Source organism: Parasteatoda tepidariorum, chromosome 6 (genome assembly GCF_982258835.1).
Source record: "Parasteatoda tepidariorum strain Cologne lab strain chromosome 6, Ptep-v5.0, whole genome shotgun sequence".
Classification (NCBI taxonomy): Eukaryota; Metazoa; Arthropoda; class Arachnida; order Araneae; family Theridiidae; genus Parasteatoda; species Parasteatoda tepidariorum.
Window position 1 is genome coordinate 43,633,231 of NC_141760.1, and position 25,811 is coordinate 43,659,041.

Genomic DNA, 25,811 nt, shown 5'->3' on the forward strand with positions numbered 1-25,811 from the left:
TTTCATTCTGAAAATGTCACTTACCTGCTTCGTCCACTAAGTTTTTCAATTAATATAGCTGAAATAATTTCATTCTTTTAAAATTTAACATTATTTGTTTCCCTTTACAGTGGCTTTACTTTATTGAAGTAAGTAAAACTTGTTTTTTGTAGTTCATCCCATTAGAATAAAGATAAAATGCATTTAGCGTCACTTGGCATGGTGTTATTACTCGCGGCAAAACCATAAGTCAAAATTTACCGCTTTCAAATAATTTTCTTCGGTACATATCCCTTTCGAGGGGTCTTAAAACACTTCTTTCTGAAGTATCGGTATTTAAACTGCTTAGTATTGGGTCCGTTTTAATCATCAAATATATCGTTATAATATTTTATACCTATATTAGCATATTTGGTACTTATACATAACACTTCAACATTTAAGTTCTGCGAAAAATATATTTGTCAGTGACAGCCAGCTTAAGCCGAAATTTTTTTTTCTAAAAAAATGGTATTCTTATTAGAACTTGATAAGGATTTTGGAACATGGCCATTTCTCTATCTAACCTTTAATTTACTATTAAAACATTTAGTAAAAGCAAATCTTAAAATACTCCATGATTCAAAAGGAAAAAAAAAAAAAAAAAAACATTTTTTTTGCAAATTTTTTTTAAATATTTGCCAGTTTGAAATCTATATTTTCGATTATCAATTTAACGCTTTTGCGTTTTTTATGTTGTAAAAAAAATTGATTATCGCGTTTGAATGAGAACTTTGGAAGAAAAAAAAAGAGGGTCCAGGTAAAGGCGGAATAAATATCTCGTTAACGAGATCTTGCAAAAGTAATGAAATTTAAATTAGCGGAACTCCGAGAAAATTTTGTTGGAAAATAAATTACTGATTCACGGAATTCCGAGAATCAGAGGTCTTGAGATTCGCTGAATACCGTGAATTAGAGGAAAAATCACATGTCTGTAACTCCCATGTTTTATTTTTGCTCATCTTTCAATTTATAACTATTGAAATTTTTGTTTGATCTGTTATATTGTTGTAGTTATAGTTAATTTACGTCGCACTAGAGCTGCACGATGGGCTATTGGCGACGGTCTGGGAAACACCCCTGAGGATGATCCGAGGACATGCCATCACAATTTTGATCTTCTGCAGAGGGGATGGCACCCCGCTTCGGTAGCCCGATTACCTGCACGCGAAGTCGAGCACTTTACGATAGAACAGTTTAACGAGGACCCATACCGCACACCCTCGGTCCCTACGCAGACTGATCCTAGTGGTCACCCACCCGCTCACTGATTGTATGATTGTAGCCAGTGATGCTTGACTTCGGTGATCTGCTGCGAACCGTGTCTTAACGATCAGTCCACTGTGGGACGATCTGTTATATAATGAACAGTCTTAATATTCGTAATTTCCTTGAAATTTTTATGTTTCTTTAATAAATCTTGAATTTCAATCCTTAAAAAAATTTATATACGCTCCAGAAATCGGTAGCTTATAATTAATTAAACTGAAAACAAAAACTAAATTACTTTGATTTAAAAATACTATTGTTTATTACGCGAGCTTCGGTTGCAAAGGAAATATTAAGATTAATTTATGATGAGTATGCATACTTTCAGATCAAACTATAAAAAATACTCACTATAAGGTATAATTATTGCAACTTAAGAAAAAGTAATTTTTATAATTTTTTGAATAAATGATAAGGTACTTCGAACTATTAAAATGCTATCTTGCTATAAATATCTTACGGCAAATTCATAACTTTAAAGGTCTTACTGCCAATTTAAATTACTTTTAAAATGTCTTACCGCAAATTCATTGTTATAAATGTCTTACTGCAAATTTATTGCTTTAAATTCTTTACTGTAAATTCACCTTTTTAAAATTTAACCTTTTAACAAACTCTATTGAAATTTCTAGTGAAGTAAATTTTTCTTAACTTAAAATAAAACTAACTTAGTTAGAACTTTACTAAAATAATACTTGTTTAAGTGATGAAATAGGTTTATGTTTTGGCTTAATAACCTGTATAGTATTCTACAATACTTATTCCAACCAATTTATAAGGGTCCCTTGACATGAGACTGAATCAATATTCTTTGCAAAATTTTTGTTTCTGCAGCAACTATTGTATTTTTCCTGGATTTTAATAAATGCCATAGAGGTGCTTCACCGGGTCAAAAATTTCTCCGAATGCCCTTTTTTAGAGGGGGGGGGATATATTAAAGCTTAGTTTAAAATAGAACTGAGATATTGTTGAGATATTAGTTTTAAACTTGAGAAAGCTGATGAAACGGATATTGAGAGAGCTAAAATAATTTTTTAAACATAAAAAGCGTTTGAATAAGGATCAAATTAGATTAATAAAAAAATTGAGTAATTTCCAAAATTCTTTTGTTGATTAGCAAAACTCGGTAGCAAATTTTGAATTCTTGCAAAAAATCTTCCCTAGCGCCACAGTTGTAGTTGCGAGTAGTGCTTGGGCAGAACATTTTGCGGGGATAGAGATCGGTACACTGTAAAAAATGGATATCACGAAACGTTATTTTTGTTTTTGGCGGTGAATGCTTTGAGCGAATTTTTCGTCAAAGTGACGAAATCGTTATTTTATTTTATGTTATAATTTTATAATCGTCGTTGAACAGACGACCCAATTTTGGGTTTACGATTACTAATGCTCAACTGCGTTGCCTCTAATTTTGAATTCAATCCAGAAGACAATGGAACTTCTGGATTCAGTATTGGAAGAAATTTACCTTCGTGGAGGACGTTTTGATGGAACTAACCCACATTTGCGTGGAGAGGAAAACCTCCCGCGGTTAGTCTGACGACAAGGGGACTCTAACCCATGATCCACTGAGAATATTTTAAGTCAGCACTGTGATCGGGACAAGCTGGGTGCGGAAATCGTATCAACGAGCCATCTCTAAGATTCGAACCTGGTTCACCTCATTGGCAGACGAACGCTCTATCCCCTGAGCCACCATGGCCCACGAAATGACTATTGTCACTTATTCGAGAAGACAAATTCTATCAAAATTAAAGAAATATTTCGTAAATCCATTTTTTACTAAAAAAACAGAGAGCTCGTAGTGCCTAAAGTATCTAACTTTTTAAATAATTAATTTATCATGGGCACTACATAGGTAGATCAATGTGGCCCTAACAACACGAAAAGAACAGAGACATAAATTAGGCACATACCCAACGTGGGATTCGATCCAGGGATCTTCCTAGTACGATGCCAACTTCTTGACCACCAGGCAGTCCTACCGTCTTCGTCACTTTGTTTCTGATCGTCTTGTCTCAAACTTGAAGGACTGAAGCGTTTTTAAATACGTTTTGTTATTAGAAAGATAATATATCTTATTTTCCTTTTCTGACTCGTGAACATGAGAATAAATTCCGTGCCTAGAAAAATGCAGCCATGTACAGGGTGCAAAATAAAAAATGGACCACTCTGAGTAACGCTTGATCTAATAATCGGATCTTCACGTTCTAGGACTCAATCTTAATGGTTCGATGGGGTGACATCAAATATGACTAATTAGCGCAGGAAATATTTTAAGTTACGAAATCAGACAAAAAAAATATATATTTTCTCTGAATAAACATACCTTTTCCTTGACTGATTCAGTTTTGAAAAATATGGTTCCAATAGTTTGATCAGGAGAGTGGTCCAAAGTTTGAAACCATTAATATTAATTTTACTTTTTGCATATTTCGCCATATCTCGAGGAATTAAGCAAATTGAAAAATTTCTGCACACAGTTGTAAAATTCCTTTACTCATTCCAAAAATAACTTCGAATAAATATTTATCATTTTTTATTATTTTATTTAATAATTGACAAAAATATTTTGAATTGTAAGGTATACAATTCTTTATATCAATTTAAATAATATAATTTTACATGCCAAAATACAAGACGTGAGTGAAAAAAGGTAGAATAGATCCTGAATATTCAAGTTTTTAAAATACGATTTTTATGAAATTTGATTTGACAGAAACTATTCCATCGATTATAGTCACATTTTGTATTTTGCTATGGAAAATTATATTTTTTACAATGAAGTAAAAAATTTTACACCTTATGCCCACTTTGGTGTAAGTTTTAAGAGGCTCAAAATAAGAAATGTGCATTTAAGGGACAAATTTATTTGGACAAAAGTATTTAATTTAAATTTAAATAAAAAAATTAACGTAAGTGAGACACTTAAAAGAGCAATTAAAAGACGGGGGTGGGGGGACTAAAAGTCCTATTCTGATGGTGTCTTCCCGTGAACTGAAGAGTTCATCGGGTGCCTTAAACAGCTTTGGTTGAAGTTACGCTTGTTACAACCTTACAATTCAGAACTTTTTCGACAATTATTAAATTAAATAATAAAAAATAGTAAATATACAATAAAAGTTTTTCATGCGCGGAATTGTCTTTAGATAAATGAACTTTATAATTGCGATCAAGTTTTTTTTAAATGGCTTAAAAATTTCTCGAGATTCGGAGAAATACACAAAAAAGTAAAATTAACATTAAGGGCTCCAAAGTTTGGATCGCTCTCCTGAACAAACTATTCGGATCATATTTCCTAGATTGCGACTCCCCCCTACATTTTGGGGGTCAAAACTCCGAATCCGTCCCAAAAAAGTCATGTAAATTCAGGGAAAGTACGTTTTTGTGTCTGATTTCATAACTTACTAAATAATTACCATACTTGTCTTCACTAATCAACTAATATATTTGTCTTCACTAATTAATTACATTATTTGAGGTCAACCACTCGAACTATTAAAATTGAGTCCTAGAACGTGAAATCCGATCATTAGATTAAAAGTTATTAAGAGCGGTACATTTTGTATTTTTCGCACTGTATATAGTAACTTTTTCAACATGCGAAAGATATGAAGCAATTCACTACTACAGGAAGTCGGACAGTGATGACCCGCTTTAGGAATTAAAGGATTTGCGCTGAACGCATTTTGTTTTGTTATATTTCACCCTGGCAGTTTTATTTTATTTTATAACAGTCGTTGAACAGCTTACCCAATTTCGGGCTTACGACTACTAATGTTCAACTCCGTAGCCTTGTAATTTTGAACCCAATCCAGAAGACAAGGGAACTCCTGAATCAAGTATTGGTGGAAATTTGTCCGAGGACTTTTCGATGGAACTAACCCGCATTTGCGTTGCATGGCGTAGAAAACCACCCACGTTTAGCCTGACGGCAAGGGGCTCTAGCCCATGATCCGTCAACCACTGAGAATATTTTTAAGTCGGCACTGTATTCTGTGCGAGCCGGGTGCGGGATTCGTTCGACCAGCTCCAATGCGAACGAACCCGGTTCATTCTCATTGGAAGGAGAATGCTCTATCCCCTGAGCCACCACGGCTCCCCCGGCAGTTATCGAGGGAAAATAAGAAGTTTTGCTACTGGTCAGTTTTTTAAAAATTTGTAGTTTTAAGCGATTAAATATTAATATAATAAGGCATTTAAATAAATAAATTTTAATATAATAAGGCATTTTATTGGAAGTACGGTTAACATTACAAGGTTCATTTCTAAAGCGACGGAAAAAAAAATTCAAAATACTGGCGTTAAATAAAATATTTTTCAAAATATTTTAAAAGATTAATAATTATTTGACGCTCCTTGAAAAAATGGCTACCTTCAATCTATTCCTTCATCAGCACTTGTTATGTTAAGTCACCCTGCGGCCAGGTGACAACCATTATTTTATTATCAGGTCTCTATTAAAAATAACTTCTTCTTCTTCTTCTTCAGCATGACAGCTGCTTTCATGTCTTGACTACCTCAACCACACGTAGCCTCCAACGCCTCCTATCCATGGCGAATTTTTTCCAGTTGCTAATATTTATTACTTTGAAATCTTTAGTAGTGTCATATAGCCATCTAGTTGGAGGTCTTCCTGGGGCCCGAGATCCAGAAGGATTTTTAAAGGTGGTGATTCGTACTGCATTGTTTTCTGGACCTCTCCAGATATGGCCAAGCCATCTTAATCTATTGCTTTGGATGACCTGCACTATCTGTGGTTGTCCATAGAGTCCATATAATTCAAAGTTGTATCTGATTCGCCATCAGCCTCTTTCCTGTACTGGGCCAAAAATATTTCTAAGGATTTTCCCTATTATCATTTTTTTAAAATCACTCAACTGATTTATTTCAAACTTATTCGAATGATGAGTCATAGAGAGACTGTTGGAAATATCGACATTTACCATTTTCTAAGGGATCTAATTCAGTTATGGATTTAAAAAAAGAATTTCAAAATTGATAAGACCAAAAAAAAAATCATGAAAAAAATTTTAAGATGTAAATTAATTTACTTTATTAGATCAAGCGCAGATAATTCTTTAGAGTTACAGGTATTTCAAAAGATTTAACACAATTTGGTACATGTGAGCATTCTGTTAATCTCCGGCGGATGGCACACCTTGAAATGTGTTTTAGAGATCGAGGTGAACTTTCACCAGAATCATTGTCAGTCAGTACATTCTTCTGATACCAATCCCAGGCTCTGTGCAATTCAGGCTGAACATCAGCCTGCAATTCTTTAAAGAAGGACAAGAATTGACTCTTTGATAAGAAAGGATCTGGTGTTGTTGCCCACACAAGCTGCAATGTTTCCATACCTATTTTTGATCCACCGTATCCACCGTAGTAGATGCATTTAATGTACAGAAGTAAGACTTGGACAGACCGATGCATCACGGTATTGAACTCTTGCACAACGATGTCTTGGAATCCAAATACGCTATTACTGAAAAATAAAAATTATATAAGTCAAAAATAAAATATAAATAAAATAAACAGTTTACTAATCAAACTTGATTAGCGTGAGAGGGTTCCTGCATGCTCTCTAAAAACATTAGTAATTACAGATATATTTTTTATCGCCAAAGAGCTGTTGAAATATTTTTAGCAAATAGATAAGTAATGATAGAGGAGGGTAGGTGGATTGCTATTTCACTTACCTCGCAGTAGGGTTGAAACAATGGGCTATTGACGATGGTCTGAGAAACACCACTGAGGAAGACAGGCCATCGCAATTTTGATCCTGTGCAGAGGGGATAGCTCCTCTGCTTTGGTAGCCCTCTGACTGAGCGGGAAATCGAGCACTTTATGGTCGAACAGTTTAACGAGGACAGATACCTCCCACCATCGGGCCCTACGCAGACTTATGAAAGTGGTCCCCCAACCGCTTACTGACCGCAGCCAGTGATGCTTGACTTCGGATATTCTACTTGAAACAGTGTTTTTACGATCAGTCCACTACGGGACAATGGAGGAAGAAGTTGTACTAAGGAATTGCACAAATATTATGAAAGCAAGCATACTTTAGACAAATAGATAGGTTATGATAGATTTATTTTGCATCCCCAGAAGTCATATAAATATTTTTTCTTTTTTTTCACGACAAGCACTAAGCTTTCGTTCTTCACCTCGGAAGAGGCCGGAAGTGTTGCTCATTTATCGTTACCCAGAGGACACCTGCGAACCTAAGTCACGGAGGCGAGCAACATTACCCACGCCACACTGCCATAAATACTCGTTTATAGGATGGGCCACTTTCACAGATCACACAATAGAGATCAACACACAGAGAGAAACATCCATGCCCTGAGCGGGATTCGAACCCACAACAATTGACTTCACAATCAGGCACGCTGACCTCTCGGCGATCTGGCCGGCATATAGATATTACATCAGCAAATTTTCTCTCCCCTTTCTAGTAAAAATAATCGAATCACAAACCTCCTCCCATGGTTCCGTAAAAAATTTTACACTACTTACCTGGCTTTGTTCAATTTTAACTTTCACAACTGTAATCTGATTTTATGACGCGAAATTATAACCGAAAATGTAACTTAGCACAAAACGAAATTTATGTCTTATTTTTGTGGAATGTTTCTAGTACACATACACATTGTACATTTTTGAGTAGAACACTCTTTAGGAATCTTTGTGTTCAAAATTCTTGACCTCTGTTATTCTTCGTAGAAGGATAACAGAATATATCTGTATTTTCCAATTTCATATCTCCTTTCCCCCCTTGACTGTAAAAGTAATTGAATCACGAAACTCCAACTCCCATTGCAACGCAATGTTTGCAGAGTCCCTAGGTCAATTTCCTTAACTTCAATTCTCTATACACAACTCTACAAAAATGGAAGAGACACTTTCAGTTTTTAATTTCACAAAAAATAGTTGGATTATTTTGTAACTTTAGAGCTATTTAGTTCATGCAATTTTTCATTCTTAGCAATAAGATTTAAAACTCTCAGAGGTTTGAGGAACCGACAATTAATTAATTTTGAAAGAAAATAAGTATTTTTGAACAATATGTGCCGAAAAATCAAGCGATACGCCTGTATTTTGTACCTTGGTTGCTATTGCAATACCCGTATAACTTTACGTAAACCTAGCTTAAATATTTAGGGAGAAAAATACATTTTTATAAAATACTAAATTTCTTGTTTTGTTTTTGTTTGCTATAATTTTAAAATATTCAATAAAATTAAAAAAAAATTTGGAGCAATTTAAAAAATAATTGCAAAATTAATGTTTTAAAATTTGAAAACATTCGTTAAAAAATGCGGAAACTATGAGCATTCAAAGTTGTTTTTTTATACTACGCATGAGTGGAAATATTAAAAATTTTTTTTTATGTAATTTTGCAGTGATTTGTATTTCGCATCTAATGAAAAAAAATCTGATTTTAATATCCTGAAAATTTCAAAAGTTGCAAGCAAGTTTCAGTTTAGTTTTTGTATTCGAAAAAAATGAATAGGCGTTTTCCGCAAATTTTATTTTGTAGTTTCGGAAAATAGACTTCCTTAAAATGGCCTATAATAAAATTTGTTGAAATTCCCTTATCGTTTTGAACTTTCTTTTGTAAGTACAAAGACTACTTAGAAAATTTCTTGAATTTTTTTTTATTTTTAAGATAACTAATAAATTTTTTTTTTTATCACTTACCAAATACGATTCACTACAAAATTATGAAAAATTATTTATTAAACTTTTTTTGTGCATGCGCAGAATAAACAAACTATTTAAGATAAACCTTGTGCATTTTGTAGCAAATTTTTTCAAATTTTTAAAAACAATAATTTTGATATTAATTTTAATTTGCGCTAAAATTGCTTTTCTTTAATTTATAGAAAAAAAACAAAAAAAAAACGTTAGACAAACAGCGCCTATGGATAAATATGAGCTACCTTTCCGAAATGTTATACAGTTGTTGCAAATAGCAACCAAAGTGAACGATACAAGTTACAAGCTTATTGTTTGATTTTCTAGCTTAGGGTGTTCAAAAACATTTGTTTCCCTTCGTAATCTTCTGTCGGTCCCTTACAAGTCTGAAATCTTTGAATTTTACTGCTAAGCAAGAAAAATTGCAGGAACTAAATACCAGAAATCTTTCTTAGTATCTCTTGAGAAATTTTTAAGAAATGTCGAAAATTGAACCAAGCAGACCAAGCACCGTGTTTTTTTCTTCTTTTTTTCTCTACAGTTTGCAAATTCTAATGGGTTGGTTTTCATGCTATCGCTACTTAGTGACGTCATTTAGTTAGGTCTCAATATGGAAAATGCGAAATTTCATTGTAGAAATAACGTTCACTTTCTTACAAATTTCTTCAAATATATTTTTGCAGCCATCCCGAAGTACACCTAAAATTATTTAAAGCATCCGCAAAATAACGTGCCGAAAATGGAGCTAAAAAGAATGAGATTTTGATCTCATGCCTCTTTAATCCATCGGAACAAAGCCTCTTCGATTTCTTTATTTTTCGCCACTCGCATTCGTTTTGTGCTTGGTTGAAATTTTTTTATATTCCTAACCACTTCAATTTTATGCTCATTTTTAATAATCTTCGATATTGTGTTTTTAGTAACTCCGTGTTTTATAGCTACTACAGTCTTCTTTAATTTGCCAGCATCAATTTTATTTAAAATTTCCGATTTTTTTTTAACCTTAATGACTGCTTCACTTTGTGGTCCATTTTGTGTAAAAATGCATAGTATTCTCAAGTGTAATCTAAGAAAAATCTAGTTCCACACGTCTTCACCCCTGTAAAAATGCAATTCAACAATAACAATTACTTAAAACAACCTAGGAGAGTGGAGGAGAAACGACCACACATATTGAACAACGAATAAATATGGTCATTATTTCTCAGGAAAACGTATGCATCTTTGCATTCACACCCATGAGTCACCTCCATTTAGAAAAAAGAAGACTATTCATGTACAAAAAGGCTTATCTTGCTTCCTATGATGACCCCTCCCCCTCAACAAGTTCAGGTCCTACAACTCTTTCCTTTAAATATATATATATATATATATATATATACACTGCTGGACAATTGCTAAGGACGGATAACACTATCATCCATAGCAACCACAAAATGAAGGGAAGCAAAATGTGGAAAATTAGAATAAGTGCGGGATATAGTAAGAAGGGGTATGCGTATGTAAATTTTTTTGTCCACGTTTGTTCATCACGTGATAGCGCTGATAAGAGCTTTAAAGGTTTTGACGCGTTGTGGAGAGTTGTTGTTTCAAGTCAAATTTTTACAGGAAAGATTTAGTTGACGAACTTGAAATTTTCGGCATGTCTTCCCGATATTACTTAGATGATTTTAAGCGTGGCCGAATTATTGGAAAGATCGAAGAAGGGCGAAAAATAAGAGAAGTTGCCAGCGAGTTCGACATCGCTGACGGTGTTGTCTAACGGCTGTGGAAATCTTTTAAAACTACTGGAATGTGTAGTAAGCGGCAAGGGGGAGGTCGTGTTAGAAGTAAGACGCCTGCTGAAGACAGATACATCGTCCTATCAGTAAAAAGGAACAGGCGCACCACAGCTCAGCAGGTGGCAAATCAGTTTCTTGCTACCACAGGAAAGCAGATCTCCCGAAAAACTGCTGCCAGACGTTTGAGGGGAGGAGGACTATACACCCGCAGACCTGTTGTGTGCGTCCCATTGACCAGACAGCACCGTACTGCACGTTTGCAATGGTGTCGTGAGCATCACAATTGGACTGAACAGGACTGGGCATGCGTACTCTTCTCAGATGAGAGTAGGTTCAGTCTGTCATCGGATTGTAGACGCCAACTGATCTGGCGCGAGAGTGGTACTGGTTATCGTCCAGAAAATATTCAGGAAAGGGACCGATATCCGACATGCAGGGTCATGGTGTGGGCCAGCATCATGATCAATGGCCGCACGCACCTACATGTGGTTGCGACGATACTTTGAGGAAGTTCTACTTCCTCATGTTCGTCTTTTCCGTGGTGCTGTCGGTGATAAATTTGTTTTTATGGGCGACAACGCAACATGTCATCGAACACTCGCTGTTCAGAATTGTTTAGACAGTGAGGGTATTCAACGCCTCGTATGGCCATCACGTTCTCTAGATCTAAACCACATTGAAAATGTTTGAGATGCTTTGGGGAGGCAATTTGCTGGTTGAAACTATTCTCCGACAAACAAGAACACCCTCATCCGTTCACTGACAGAGGAATGGGATAAATTGCCTCAACAGCTGCTGGATAATGTTGTGCGAAGTATGGTACGACCTGTAGAATGTTGCATCACACTCCACGGTGAACATATTCCGTACTGCCACCTTTCTTCAAGTTGCCTGCTGACATTTAAATGCATTGTTCCATTATTCCGTACGCAGCATCAAATGAACATTTTTTTTCTTTCAGATGTTTCATAGCTTTTGTACTTTCCAGAACAATGAATGTTCTTTATTCTAATGTCTGAACAGTGTGGCAACTATACTTTATCCTACTAGGTCTCATGTCTCGCTTAATGTTATGCTACATTGCAATTTGTGATCCGTCCTTAGCAATTGTCCAGCAGTGTATATATATATATATATATATATATATATATATATATATATATATATATATATATATATATATATATATATATATCGAATCAACCAGCCATCGCCGAGATTGGAACTCAGTTCACTTCATTGGGAACCAAACGCTCTATCCCCTGAGCCACCACGGCTCTACAGGACATTGATTTTATTTTATTTTATAACCGTCATTGAACAGCCGACCCAATTTCATGGGTTTACGATTACTAATGTTCAATTCCGTAGCCTTGTAATTTTGGACCCAATCTAGAAGACAAGGAAACTCCTGGATCAGTACCCCCAAAGGTTTTGATTTGTTTTAGTTAAAGAATAAGATACATGATGTTAAAGGGAAAAATATTAAGAGAACGCTGATCAAAAATGAAGGTGGCAAGGATAGTGGTCTCTAGACCAGAGGTTTCCAATTTACATGAGGCCGGGGCCGCAATTGAAAACACCAGTCAAATGGCGAGCCGAAACTTTATTAAAATTTTATATAGGACTCTTATGTTTGAAGGAACATTAAAAATCACTGTCAGATTTTTATCAAGTTGTACAAAACAAAAGTATTGAATTGCAAATTAAAATAAGAAGTGGATTTTCACGAATATTCAATAGCATATATTAAAAAATTCTTGCCTCGAAATTTACAAATGTAAATAATTGCGTCCAAAATGAATGTTTTCAAAAAGTTAAAGCTGAGAATTTCTTTGAAAAAATTTCTGATACGCGCATGTTTCATTATAATCACAGAATACAAAGGAAGCGGAATAAAAAAAGAGCAACATACACGATTATTTTCATATTTGTATAAATATTTTCTTGGTTGCAAAGCCTGAGAAAAAATTTTTTTTGCTTCATTGGTATGTTAAATTTGACAGAAACGAAGAAATTTGGTTTTTTTTAACGAAGGAAAAGTATTTTAAACCCCTAGAGTTTTTACAAAAATTGTCCGCAAGAAAATTACAACTAATATATTTTAGTTTGCTGGCTACAAAAAAGGCTTCGCGGGTAGACAGTTGGTAACCACTGATCTGGACACGATTTTTTTTTTAAAAAAATTGCCTTTTTTCGGGCTATATTGTCATAGCTGCCAACCTTAGGAATCAAAAATTAGGAACACTATATGCGACAAAATTACGCACCAATTACGAGAGTAAGACAAAAATTTAACTATTAAATATTAACATTAATTGACAAACATTAAAATATCTTAAGTAAATTATTAAAACGAAACTATAAACACTATCCTTTGAGGGAAATTTATAATATTAATATTTTATAATTAGAAATACCGGTATAATAGTTTAAAAACAACCATTACTTTTTAATACATAATTATTCCTCTACAAATTATAAAAGACAGGTAAATAATAATCTAAGACATAAGCAAATATTTCTGATGCATGTGTATAAATACTGCAATACATTTTTTCAAAAATAATAATAGTTGTTTAAGATTCAATTTAGTGAAATGATCAGCAACAGCTATTGGAATAGTATTTTCTAATAAAAAGCTACTGAAAATTACTACTGCACAATAATCACAGGAAGCTGTGGCGATCAGAACTAGGGTTTGATTTCAAAGCAAAAATACTGAAATTTTAGGAAAATTCAGATTTTTTTTTATAAAAATATCAGATTTTTAGATTTGATATAAAAATTAGGAACAAATCCGAAAAATTCTGAACAGTTGGCAGCTATGTATTGTCTTAGTTACCGTAATGAATAACTAAAATTGGCCCTTTCGGTTTAAATTTCCTTTTTTTTTTTAAAGATATTTATTGAAAACATTTGGAATATTTCATGTTAGCCAGAATTATAAATTTTACTCGAAATTAAATTTAAGCTAAATGGCTATCAAAGTTTATGTCTTAAAGTTTATGTCTGTGTTATGTTTAGAATTTTATGCATCTGAACGGGAAAAATTTTAAAAATGATGGAATTCCTAAAAACTAAGTGATAAAAAAAAAACCTTTAAAATTTCCAAAAGTATCAGGAAACAATTTTCATTTACTACTGCTTATCAAATTTTTCCCATTATAGCCAATTTGATATACGTATACGTAAAAACAGAGATATAAATGATACTTACATATCAGTTCTAATGAGGGCATATTTATACTCTTTGATAGCCTCTCCAAAATATCGATCTTCAAAACCATTTCTTGTTAGAATCATATATTGTTCACAATTTTCTATTAGTGAACGCTGATTATATTTCTTCTTGTAGTAGCTGCTCCCAATATCTCCGAAAGGTAAAAAACCAAAATTATGCTTGTGCGATAGATCGAAAGCTTCGTCTAAGATTGGGCAAAGTACATCTTTCCCTAATCTAAAAGGGCTACAGTGCAAATCACAAAACTTCAAAAACTCTTCAATATAGCCTATAAACAATTCACGTTGATAATGGTATGGAGAAGCGGAAATATATCTTAGGTAACTCAACAAATCTGTCGCAATAGTGCTGCACTCTTCGTAATAACCAAACTCGCTAAACTGGTAAGCTTTCAAATAAAATTTCAATGCTAGTGACATGTATTTCGAACAACTATGATCAAAATGAAAATCAATTAAAAGAGAGGCGCAGAACAACAGCATTTCAGTATAATGTTTGTTTTCTGTCAACTCCAACAATTTAGATGCCAAAGGCCTTACGGATGGTTCGAAATTCGTTAACAAATTCATTCTTCGGAATAGTTCACTCAGGAAACCAAAATTTTTTTCTGGAATGACACGTCTGTTGAGCAGTTTAGAATCATTTTTATTTAAAAAAAATTTCTCGTGAGAATGGCAACAGAGCCTCTTCATTGATTCCTCGTTTTGGCCACTATAAAAGAGAATTTTGTTATCCAAGGCTAGCAAGAGCCATATTATTTCCTTAGATGTGATCTCGTTTTTGAACAAATCGTAATCCATTTTTATCCTTGGGTAACAAGCCCTCGATCGGCAGTGTGGTTTTTAGAATCAAATATTATTCATCCACAAAGAAAAAAATATTAACTTTTCAAATGGTTCTTCAAGTAAAAAGTCACAACAAAGCTGAACTTTTAAAAACCTGACTTGCAGCTTAGAAACGGAATGACAGCTTTACTCCATACAACTACCACCTGAATGTTTGAAAATAATTCATGAAATAAGACTTTGACTGATTTATCTAGTTTTTGAACCAATACAATTCTACTATTTTAAAGAAAGGAGTAGTGGTACCACGCAGTTACCTATAGCAGAGACCACACAAGGTGACGAGCATAGTAAACCTAACTAGCCCAAAGTGGGCGTGCTCAGATGCACTTTGGAAAACCTTCTGTACCTCTTGGCCTTCTTGGCGAAATTTTTTAGTAGAATCAATCCAGGGCAAAGCGGTATTGTCTATATCTCGTTTTAAAACAAAACACTTTTTTATATACCCCAGATTTTTGGAGAAATATTTTAAATATTTCGTCAGCAAAAAATAATAAGATTGATAAACCGAGTCAATCACTTTTTTGAAAGGAAAAACACAGGTCATTTTAAGTGATGCATAATCCAAATATGTCTCTAATTTTCTTTTTTAGCCAATAATTTAAGAATGTCATGAAAGTAAAATAATTTTAAGTGTAAAGTATTTAATTTTTTACATAGAAAGTAATGACTTTTACTTCCTCCTGTAGTAAAAAAGGAAAAAACGTAGAAAATTTTACCGCACTATTTTCAACATTAACTATTATTATTTTTTGTTGTTGTAAAGATGGAACTTTTTTTAACATTGAAAGAAGGGTAATTTATATATATTTTGTGAAATTCGTAAATCTTTTTTGCCATTTATTAACATGTTCCTGGTGTACAATAACGTGCTGGCCTTTACTGAGCTGTACATTTAACCTTTTCTACTTAAAACTTTTTTTTTCTCATGTACTTGACAATACTTGTTCACATATTTACATTATTATTACGTGCAGGGCTATGAAAGAAGTACACCCAACCACATATTATAATGCGATCATATATGTATATGAAAATTCACTCTTCCGTAAACTTGACGAAGGAGTTTCTTTAGCAATAAAATGCTTGTAGTTCCATTTCTAAAAAAGGGCGGAGCGCTGAATCAGTTAAAATAAGATCGTGTAAAGTATTTTTCAAAAAATTTCTAAATTTTTGAGTAAATTATATTTTATGTAGAAATATACACTTCAAAAATTGGTACAAAGTACAACATTCTTTCAAACTTATTATAATGGAAAATCATAAGATTGAATGAGCTGTGGGTATTTTGCAGATGCTCGAAATTTTAAATAGTTGTATAAAGTTGTAATATTTTTTACCAATTTTTTAATATTTTTTAGAATTTTCACACAAAGTTCTTTTTTTTTTCTTTTTTCATTTATCTAACTTTGGAAAGTGCGTTTTTCGATGTCTTTACTAAGTTTTTTGATATATAAATCATATTAACGTTTTCATAGAAAAGTTTTAGCACTTGTATATAATTTAATTATCGTGCAAATTACTATTTATGAAAACCGGTTCATTGACTTAAATTAATTGCGTTGAGAAAACAATAAGAAATAAATCTCTGAGGGGAAATTGATTAATATACTTAACTCAATTTTTTTTAAAAAAATATAGAGTATGAAATCTACATATTATTTTTATTTATTTTTTTCTTTTCTAAAAGAAGAAAATGGAACGGAATAAGTTCTATTTGAATTTTTTGGAGCATAAAAAAATTTAAGGTGTAAATTAAAGCTGTGTCATATACTTTCCAATATTTTGAAGTATTTCATTGGTTTTTATTTTTTTCAGAAAAATAATAATTCAGTCTTATCAATGTTAAATTCCAAACTCATATTATGCATGCATTTGTTATTTTCCTTAATAATTTAAAACTATGTGCTAAAGTTGTACGTAGTTCTATTTGCAGTTTTTAGTACATAAGATGTTTCTGATATAGATTAATATTTATAACCTTTTACTAAGTGGATTTTTTTGAAATTTCAAAATTTTTCTACCTGCTGTAAGAAAGTGTAAAATAGAAAAAAAAAGTGTTTGGTAAGAAAGTGTCAAGCAATTAATATTTCTCCTGTGTTATAAGATTCGAAAATAAATGAATGAAAAAGTGCAACTATGTCAAATGTTGCAATTCTTAATCAAACCAATATGACCATCTATATGCATGACAAAAAATGTATGGAGAAACATAAATTTTTTAAGACATTTTCCTTTCTTCTTCTTCTCTTTTTTTTTGGTACAAAAATTGAGTTTTTTCTTTTCCATAATTTACGTGATGTTGGATTTCTTCTTTCATCTTATCATTGCCTCTTTCATCTTTTCCCCAAACTTAATAATAAGCATTTCAGTAGAAAATTAATTGTTTTAAATACAATGCATTTTAATGATCAGATGAAAATTGGGAGAATTAGTCAGTGATTATACTATGAACGAATGCATTTTTTAACAGAAATATTATTACTTCTGAAGCCACCTGTCAAACAATAGGAATAACAGAGGTGTACAGGTATTCTGTGCTTGTGTGCAAAAACTACCCCCCTTTGAGTTGATAACATTTACTGACTCCTTATCTATATACCACCCATAGAACAAATATATATGATTTTCCGACAGAGAGCATTTCTTTCATGAATGAATCACACAGAGGTGGCACTCTTTCAAAGTTATACAATTGAAGCAGAATGAAACAAACACAAGTGAATGAAACATATTTCACTACCACCAGACAAGTTGACACCATCTAAGAATGAGTGAATAAATACAATAGTATGCCACACACATAAAAAGATTAAGTGCATGAATAATTGATAATCACGTAACATATTTTAATTGGTCTTTAAACTAATGCATCCTTTAACATGTTTTTCGAAGCTCTTTCGCCAAGGAAAATAAAAAAAGCCACGTTGAAGGGCCTTTTTCCTGAAACAAAGTCGTTATTTTAAACTATTTTAATGTGAAGAATAATCTGGGCTTTAGAATGGACAAATAAGTACAATATTTTAAAAGTTATTAATTTAAAAAAAAAAATCGCTTGTTTGTTAATATTTTCCCACCTAGATGAAAATCGTCAAAACCAATGCTTTATTCCAATTTTGATGCAAATTTTTATGAGCCCAGGTAATGTAGTAACGAAGAAAGTTTTTAAATATTAAAAAATTAGACCATAAGCGCTATTCATTTTCTTTGTGGCTGAAAACTGTGTCATTTCTCCATACTTACGTTTTATGCCATTTTCAAAATAAACATAGAGTGAGCACGCTAAAGGTAGGCTGAGCTTGATGCTTTCATAACTTTAGACCATGAACAGTTCTTGAAAATACGCATCAGTCATGAAAATAGTATATTATTCCCAGGAATTCATCCTTTCATGCGAGTACAGAAATGCCATTAATATTTTTTAAATGGCACAAAAAATTATGCTTCTAAGTTAATTAGAATGCTTTTCAAGATTAGTTTTCCTTTTTTTTTTCCCTCACAGTTTTATTTAAAGCTGCTACTAACGATTATCTCAAAGCCAAGTAAACATGATTGCATGGAATTCGAAGCGTGTACATTTTAGATATTTTATTTTTTTTCTACAGGAAATTAAAAAAAAAATATTTTATTCGAAATTGTTTTTTAAAAAATAAGTATGACAAAACGGAGATCTTATTGCTAGATTTTTAACTCTTTTTTTAAATCCCTCTTCTGTCGGCGCTGCCTCTCATACGCTCGACGTTTTTGTGAAAGTATGATCGACGTTGCATGCCATGCGAAGAGAAAAATTGCATCATAAAAATTGAATTCGTCGTTACTTACGCGTCTCTTTAAATCCCGCGATTTTTTTTGTATTTCTGAATATTGCTAAGAGATGGCTCACTTTTTTGATAATTTTTGTAGTGAGATTTCCAGCCTTGAATTGAAATCGAAATTACTTTGTGCTTCACTTATATTTGTGTTACCGTTGGATGCCAAAATAATTATGATAAATATGATTTTTACGCTCTGGTGCTCGAAACTAATTATAAAGCTGTTTCAACTGTAAGGTTGTAAAATTATTTTCCAAATTATTTTTACCTAATTTTAATAATTATTTTATGCAGATATTTATCTTAAATACCTTAGTAATAGAGGTAATAAATATGTTATCACGGGGTATATTTTTAAGATAAAACTCCATTGCATTGTCTGTCAGATAACATTGTCTTCTGAGTTAACTACAAAATTACAAGGCATTGACAGTCGTAAGCTAAGATTCGGGTCGGTTTTTCAAAGCCGGGTGTAATATAAAGTAAAAAATATTTAGAAAATGCAAATCAAACCAAAAATCTAGACTCTATTAAGAAAATACCTTTTTTTTTGTTATATGTTGACTCAGTTGTCATCATGTATAACTAAATTTGCCCCTTTGGTTGAAAAAATAGGGTAAACCAACCAGTGAAGGAACACTACCCAGTAAAGGAACATTTCATATATATTGATTAAAAATAAGAATTTGAAAGTTTTTCTTTAGATTGATTGGTAACAATAGCTTACTGCCAAACAATAGGAAGTCATCTAGCAATGTTTTGAATTACCTGGTCAAATAGACTTCTCTGGAAAAATTTTTGAATTTGTTATTATCTCTGCAACACCTTGTTTCTTTGAAAAAATTGTAAGGTGAGTGCTTGTATTTATAAGTTTGAAGTGGAATTAATTGCATGTAATAGTTTTATTTTTCTCACTGTGAAAAAGAGAAATTAAAATATAGTTATTGAAGTTGCATTTTACTTTTTTAAGCATCATAGCATAATAAAATACTGAGATAAGGGGGTGTTTATTCACTGGATCACCAAACGATGAAAATCCAGTGAAGGAACAAATGTTCCTTTACTGGATTTTTTTCTAAGTTAATGAAAATAAACTTTAATTTTCTTGTACCTTTAGTGATGTTCCGCATCAAAAGTATGTTAAAACAACTTCTAACCAGTGAGGGAACAGGCATGTTCCTTTACTGGGCATAGATTTCACAGTGAATGAACAGTATGTGTTAATATGTTGACACTTTAATTTTCTATTCATGATTACAAAAAAAAAAGGTAGCATTTTCCAAGTATTTATATGTTATAATTTCAAGAATAGGCTTGTTTTTAAATATTTGTATGGCTTATAAATTCATAAAGAGCATTAAAAAATAACCAAAATTAAGTGTTCCTTTACTGGATGTTCATTCACTGGTAAGAGCTGTTCCATCACTTGGTCTTCTTACTACTTGTTATTTGAGCCTCCAGAACTTTAAAACAATATTATGCAAGTTCTCTACAATTTTTTTACATAATTTGCAATTAGTAACAAATATGTTGACACTGTCATTTAACTAAAATTACGATTTTTGAAATTAATACGATTTTTTAAAAGGCAAGCGAAGCTTAAGTGTTCCTTCATTGGTTAGTTTACCCTACTAAGATATTTATTGAAAAGATCTGTTGTGCTAGACAAAATTATTAATTTTACTGCAAATTAAGTTTAAGCCAAATGGTTATCTAAGCTTAAAATTTAGATCTGCTTTATGATCCCATTTTTCAAGAGCTGACTCATATGTTGAAAACAGTCTCAGAAAATTGATTAGCAGGATGGCCATGAATCGGGAAAAAAAATTCATAATGGTAGAATTTCTAGTGAAGTGATAAAATATACCTTTAAAATTTTCATAGGTCTTTAAAATTCCCATCAAACAATTACTTGATCTATAATAATGTTAACATATGATTCTTGTCAAAATTTTTTTCATCTCTCAAGAAAACGATATACTTAAAAATCATTTCATGACTTCAGAAGTGTATAGATCATGCAATTTCTCGACAATAATTTTTTAACGGAAAATGAGGTTTTTGAACACCCTATGCCAAAAAAGGCATAGATAAATTTATAAATTGTAACAATTATTTTTGTTATTTGTTGCAACAATTTCACAAAATTTCGTAAACCTAGACCATATATTTTTGGAAATATGAACAGTTTTGCAAAAAACTAAATTTTTTTGTTTTACGTTTTTTTTGCTATAATTTTCAAAATATTCAATAAAATTAAACAAATTTTTTAGAGTGATTTAAAATTAATTACGAAAAATTTGCTTTGAAAATAAAAAAGTATCGCGAATATATATAAATAATTAAAGTAGTCCTTTTACACCGTGCATGCTCAGAAAAAATGTTTTTTTTTCTTCTGCATGATTTTGTCATGAATAGCATTTGGCAATAAATAGAAAATGTCCAATTTGTATATCTTAAAGATTTAAAAAGTTTGAAGCAATTTTCTTATTCTTTAAAAGAAACTCAAAATGAAAAGGGATTTTCTACAAACATTATTTTTGTATCATAGGACAAAATTAAATAATTATTAGTGTTTTTTTCCAATCAATGACTGAATATTTAACATCCAAATACTACCATCAATCAATCACACATTCCGTCTATTATGTAAATAAAATATTCAATTTGCAATACTATTCTATCCATTATTATTATTATTTTGAGTTGTAACAAGCATAAAAAATGTTCTAGATGTAAATTAAAGTTTCGTTGTAAACTTTTTAGGATTTTCTTAATATTTTGAAGTATTTTTTCCCTATATTTATTTTTTAAAGGAAATAATGAAAAGGACGATAATATTTAGGCTTGTTAATGCTAAACTTCAAACTTATATAATGCATGATTCTGTTATCTTTTTAAATAATTTAAAGCTATCTGCTAAAGATGGAAGTAGTTCTATTTGTAATTTTTAGTAAATAAAAAAGTTTCAGATTTAAATTAAAGTTTTCTCGTAAACTTTTTAGTATTTTCCTTTTTTTTATACTTTTTTTCTCTCCAGAAAATAAAGAGTTAGAACATACTTTAGGCTTGTTAACGTTAAACTCCAAACTCATATATCGCGTGCACCTGTTCTGTTCTTTAATAATTTAAAACTATCTGATAAAGTTGTAAATAGTGTTATTTGTAATTTTTAGTGCATAAAAAAGATTCAAATGTAAATTTAAAACTTAAGGTAAACTTTCTAGTATTTTGAAGCATTTTTCTTCCTTGTTATTCTTATTTTAGAAAAAAAAAAAGGAATAAAAAGGAGGAAAATACTTCAGGTTTATTGATGCTAAACTTCAATCTCCTGCTGGATGGAATTTCCGTGAGAGGAAAGGCCTGATCATATATTGAGTAATCGTGGTGGTATAATGTTTAAGGATTGCTAAAGAGAACTATAATTTGAAACCTGTTTCATTCGCCAAATGTTTGGAGATGGAAATTAGTTAAAGTTCGCATTTCAATCCATTCATAACAATATATTTCCCCCTTTGACACATTGATTTATTATATACCTCACCTTATAGGTGGAATTTCAGTGAGAGGACAGGCCTGATCCTTCATATAATGTTGTTGTTGTTGCTCATTTACGCCGCACTAGAGCTGCACAATGGGCTATTGGCGACGTTCTGGGAAACATCCCTGAGGATGATCCGAAGACATGCCATCACAATTTTGATCCTCTGCGGAGGGGATGGCACCCCCGCTTCGGTAGCCCGACGACTTGCACGCGAAGTCGAGCACTTTACGGTAGAACAGTTTAACGAGGACCAATACCGCACACCCTCGGTTCTCACGCAAGCTGATCCAAGTGATCACCCACCCGTACACTGACCGCAGCCAGTGATGCTTGACTTCGGTGATCTGCTGGGAACCGTGTCTTAACGATCAGTCCACTGCGGGACCCTCATATAATGCGTGTATTTGCAATTTTCTTTATAATTATTTCACAATATACGTTAAAGTTATAAGTAGTTGGATTTGTAGTTTTTATAACATAAAAAAGTTTTAGGTGTAAATTAAATATTTGTCATTAGCTTCGTAGGATTGAAGAATATTTTTTGTTGATCCATTTGCTTGAAGCATTTTATTATTACAATGCAAGTATGTTTCGAACCATATATGGCAGTACTTTTACTTTCGTTACTTGTACCGCCGGTACAAGTAAAAAGTACGTACTTTTACTTGTACTTCGTTACTTTTTAAATTTAGTACTTTTACTTGTACTTTCGTTACTCTTTTAGGGAAAAAGTACAAGTATTTGTAACGGAAATGTCGACTGAAATCGTTACTTTTTTCTAAAACTCGGTAAGCTTTCGAAAAAAAAACAATTAAATTAAAAAAAATGCTTATGTTTTTTGTAATTTATAAAATTAATGTGCAATATATATGCATTCACAGCTAACTTCGTGTTTAAAAACCTTGACCTCCCGTGGAGCGCTTATTCAGCGTGCCTAAGCACGTTCTGAGAAATTCCCGCAGCAGACTCAGTGACATCACTTTCGAAATGCAATTATTTTGCAAAATGAACAAAAATATTAATTAGCAAGTTATTTTCATTCATTTTCGAGTTTTATGCATTTATTTAATATATTTTAAATAAAAAATGTTGAATTTTGTTATTACGTTTTTCAATTTTCTTTTTGAACTCACTAATAATACATTTTTGTCTTAATACATTTTTTGCTAAATACATTTTTACCTAGTACATTTTTTACTAAAATTATGTTTATGCCCGACCTTGTCAAACAATGCCCAGTCAAATCTCTAACATTTTCAGAACTATTTGTGCTATTGAAAACTATTATAATTACTATTTTAACTCTTGAAAACTCGAAGGTATTAATTTAGCCGCTAATACGAAAATTCGTTTACAAATTTTAATTATTTCGTTAAGCAGAAATGTTCGGAAAATGATTTTCCCGCATGACTTCAGCATTAGCCATTGTTACAAAGAAAACTGTAGACTGTTCTGTTTCAACTTATACTGCACATTAAATTATTTTTTACTAGCTCAAAGATCACAATGCTATCTGAAACAGCGTGTTTGCTTTGTTTATGTTTGTGCTTTTAAAGCGCGTTTCTATAGAGCAAAACAATTTTAAATGAATGGTAATTTAAATAAATAAAAATATTAAACTAAAATTTAAAATCAATAGATAAATTTTCTTTTTCGTGCAAATCCATAAAAAGTTAGATATTAAAATTGTATTTGATTTTAAAATTGTATTATACGATTATATTATAAAATTATATTATAATATTCTTCCGAATGTAAAAATAAATTAATGCTCGGAAATTTCCAAATTTAAAATAATTAAAGAAATAACAACAATTTTGCAAAAACATTAAAGAACATAAGAATATTATTCAATAAAATTTTAGGTTACTTTGAATTTTCGATTTCCTAGAAATGTACTTTTAAATCGTTACTTTTTTTTATTTAGTACTTGTACTTTTACTTGTACTTTTTACTCGTTACTTTTTAAAATAAGAACTTTTTACTTTTTACTCGTTACTTTTTTTAAAAATACTTGTACTTTTACTCGTTACTTTTTAAAAGTAACGCTGCCATATATGTTTCGAACACTGCACAAGAACAATATCAAATTAAAATATGAACGAAATTTTACTTTAATCCAATTTCATTTAAATTTAGAAAGTAAATATAAATTTATTTGTTATTCAAAAAGTATTTTATTTAACTATGAGTGTATCACGTTCTGTATGCACATGTTGACATGAATTCTGTGTTTAAGGTTAAAAAATAAAAAGCGTGCGAAACATGAATTCTCTTACTTTGAAAAATAAATATTTTTAATGTAACTTTACAATATTGTAATGATTTTGTTGAAGACAAATGTTTACATTAACTTCACAGTTCAGGGTTAAATATTAACAGTATCAGGAGTTCTCCAAAATCTCCAATTTTGTGATGGTTCCCTTCGTGCCATCCAAAAGAACAATGTCCCCTTAAAGAAAATGAAAATATTCTTTCTAAACAAATTATCAAAGAACATGAAAGTATTTATATTGATTTTATAATTTGAATAGGTTTTGGGAAAAAGTACTGAAATTAGATACCTGATTTAAATACTGACAAAGCATTTTGTGCTCCAACTATACATGGTAGACCATACTCTCTAGCGATTACTGCACCTATTATTTTTTTTCAGAAAGGAAAATTAAGAATAAAGAGATATTTCTTGTTTAGAAAGTATATTACATGTATGCATTTTACTTTGAAATAGGAAAAAATAATTTTTATAATGATTTTCTAATTTCAAAAATTTTTGCGAGCAAAAAATAATAATACAAATAATAATTATATACTAAGTGCAAAAACAAAGGGATAGTTTATAACTGAAAAGATATCTAAAAAAAAATTGTATAGGTAATGATAAATTGATTAATGATAGGTAGTGATAAATGATAAATTGAATGATAATTGACTCATTATCTTTTAGAAAAAGATAAAAAATAGAAGCATGTCTCGATTGCGTTTTTAGCGCAAAAATTTATAAAAAGCCGAAAAGTATATTATTAAAGCTAAAATTATTAACTTAATAATGTAGATGTTGTTGTTGACGTATGCCATTAAGGCAGAGGGGGTGCGATTTTTCTTGTTTTCCAGTGGCGCCATCTATAGCCAAGAATTCGACTTCACGGTGAAGAGCAACAACGAATAAGTTAGGGAGTCAGTGATACTAGAGTAATTTGTACTTAGAATGAAGAAATAAGAAGAAACTAGCAGCCCTACTAAAGCATGTTTTTAAATACTTGGCAACGGGAATGTGCCAGAGCAGCGGGTAAACTTGTAGCTAGACTAAGACAAAATTTTGAATCATAATAATTACAAATTTAATGATGCAATTAGCCAACCACGCTATAAATTCTAGCGGAAATTAAATAAATAAATGAACTAAAACTGTACTTAGCATATTTTAGGGTAGCCCTTAATTATTTAATTAGGGTAGACCTTATTTTAACTTACAAAATAATAAACAGAACACCTTTCGGCTCTAAATACCTTTTCTTTCTGACGAATTTGGATTTGCGACCTTCAAAATATGAGGGATTTTCGCAATTTAAAAAATATGGACTGCATAGTTTA

General features: G+C 31.6%; 2 protein-coding genes across 6 annotated transcripts in view; both read right to left on the minus strand.

Moving 5' to 3' along the window:
• Positions 1-6,318: 6,318 nt before the first annotated feature.
• On the minus strand, positions 6,319-15,148 carry LOC107445666 (uncharacterized). The gene is made up of 2 exons (XM_087165758.1): positions 13,993-15,148; positions 6,319-6,775 (listed from the first exon to the last, which is right to left on the minus strand). The coding sequence occupies exons 1-2, from the start codon at positions 14,814-14,816 to the stop codon at positions 6,346-6,348; spliced, it is 1,254 nt and encodes a 417-aa protein (XP_087021884.1). The 5' UTR covers positions 14,817-15,148; the 3' UTR covers positions 6,319-6,345.
• Positions 15,149-24,496: 9,348 nt separating this feature from the next.
• Positions 24,497-25,811, minus strand: part of LOC107445683 (uncharacterized) — an 85,171-nt gene continuing 83,856 nt past the window's right edge. For all 5 annotated transcript variants that reach the window (XR_015434605.1, XR_015434606.1, XM_087165759.1 and 2 more), the window contains 2 exons: positions 24,782-24,856; positions 24,497-24,669 (listed from right to left, as the gene is read on the minus strand). Coding sequence is in view for 3 of the 5 variants with exons in the window: in XM_087165759.1 (XP_087021885.1) it covers positions 24,602-24,669; positions 24,782-24,856 (143 nt within the window). In the remaining 2 variants the exon portion in view is untranslated. The remainder of the gene's footprint in view (positions 24,670-24,781; positions 24,857-25,811) is intronic.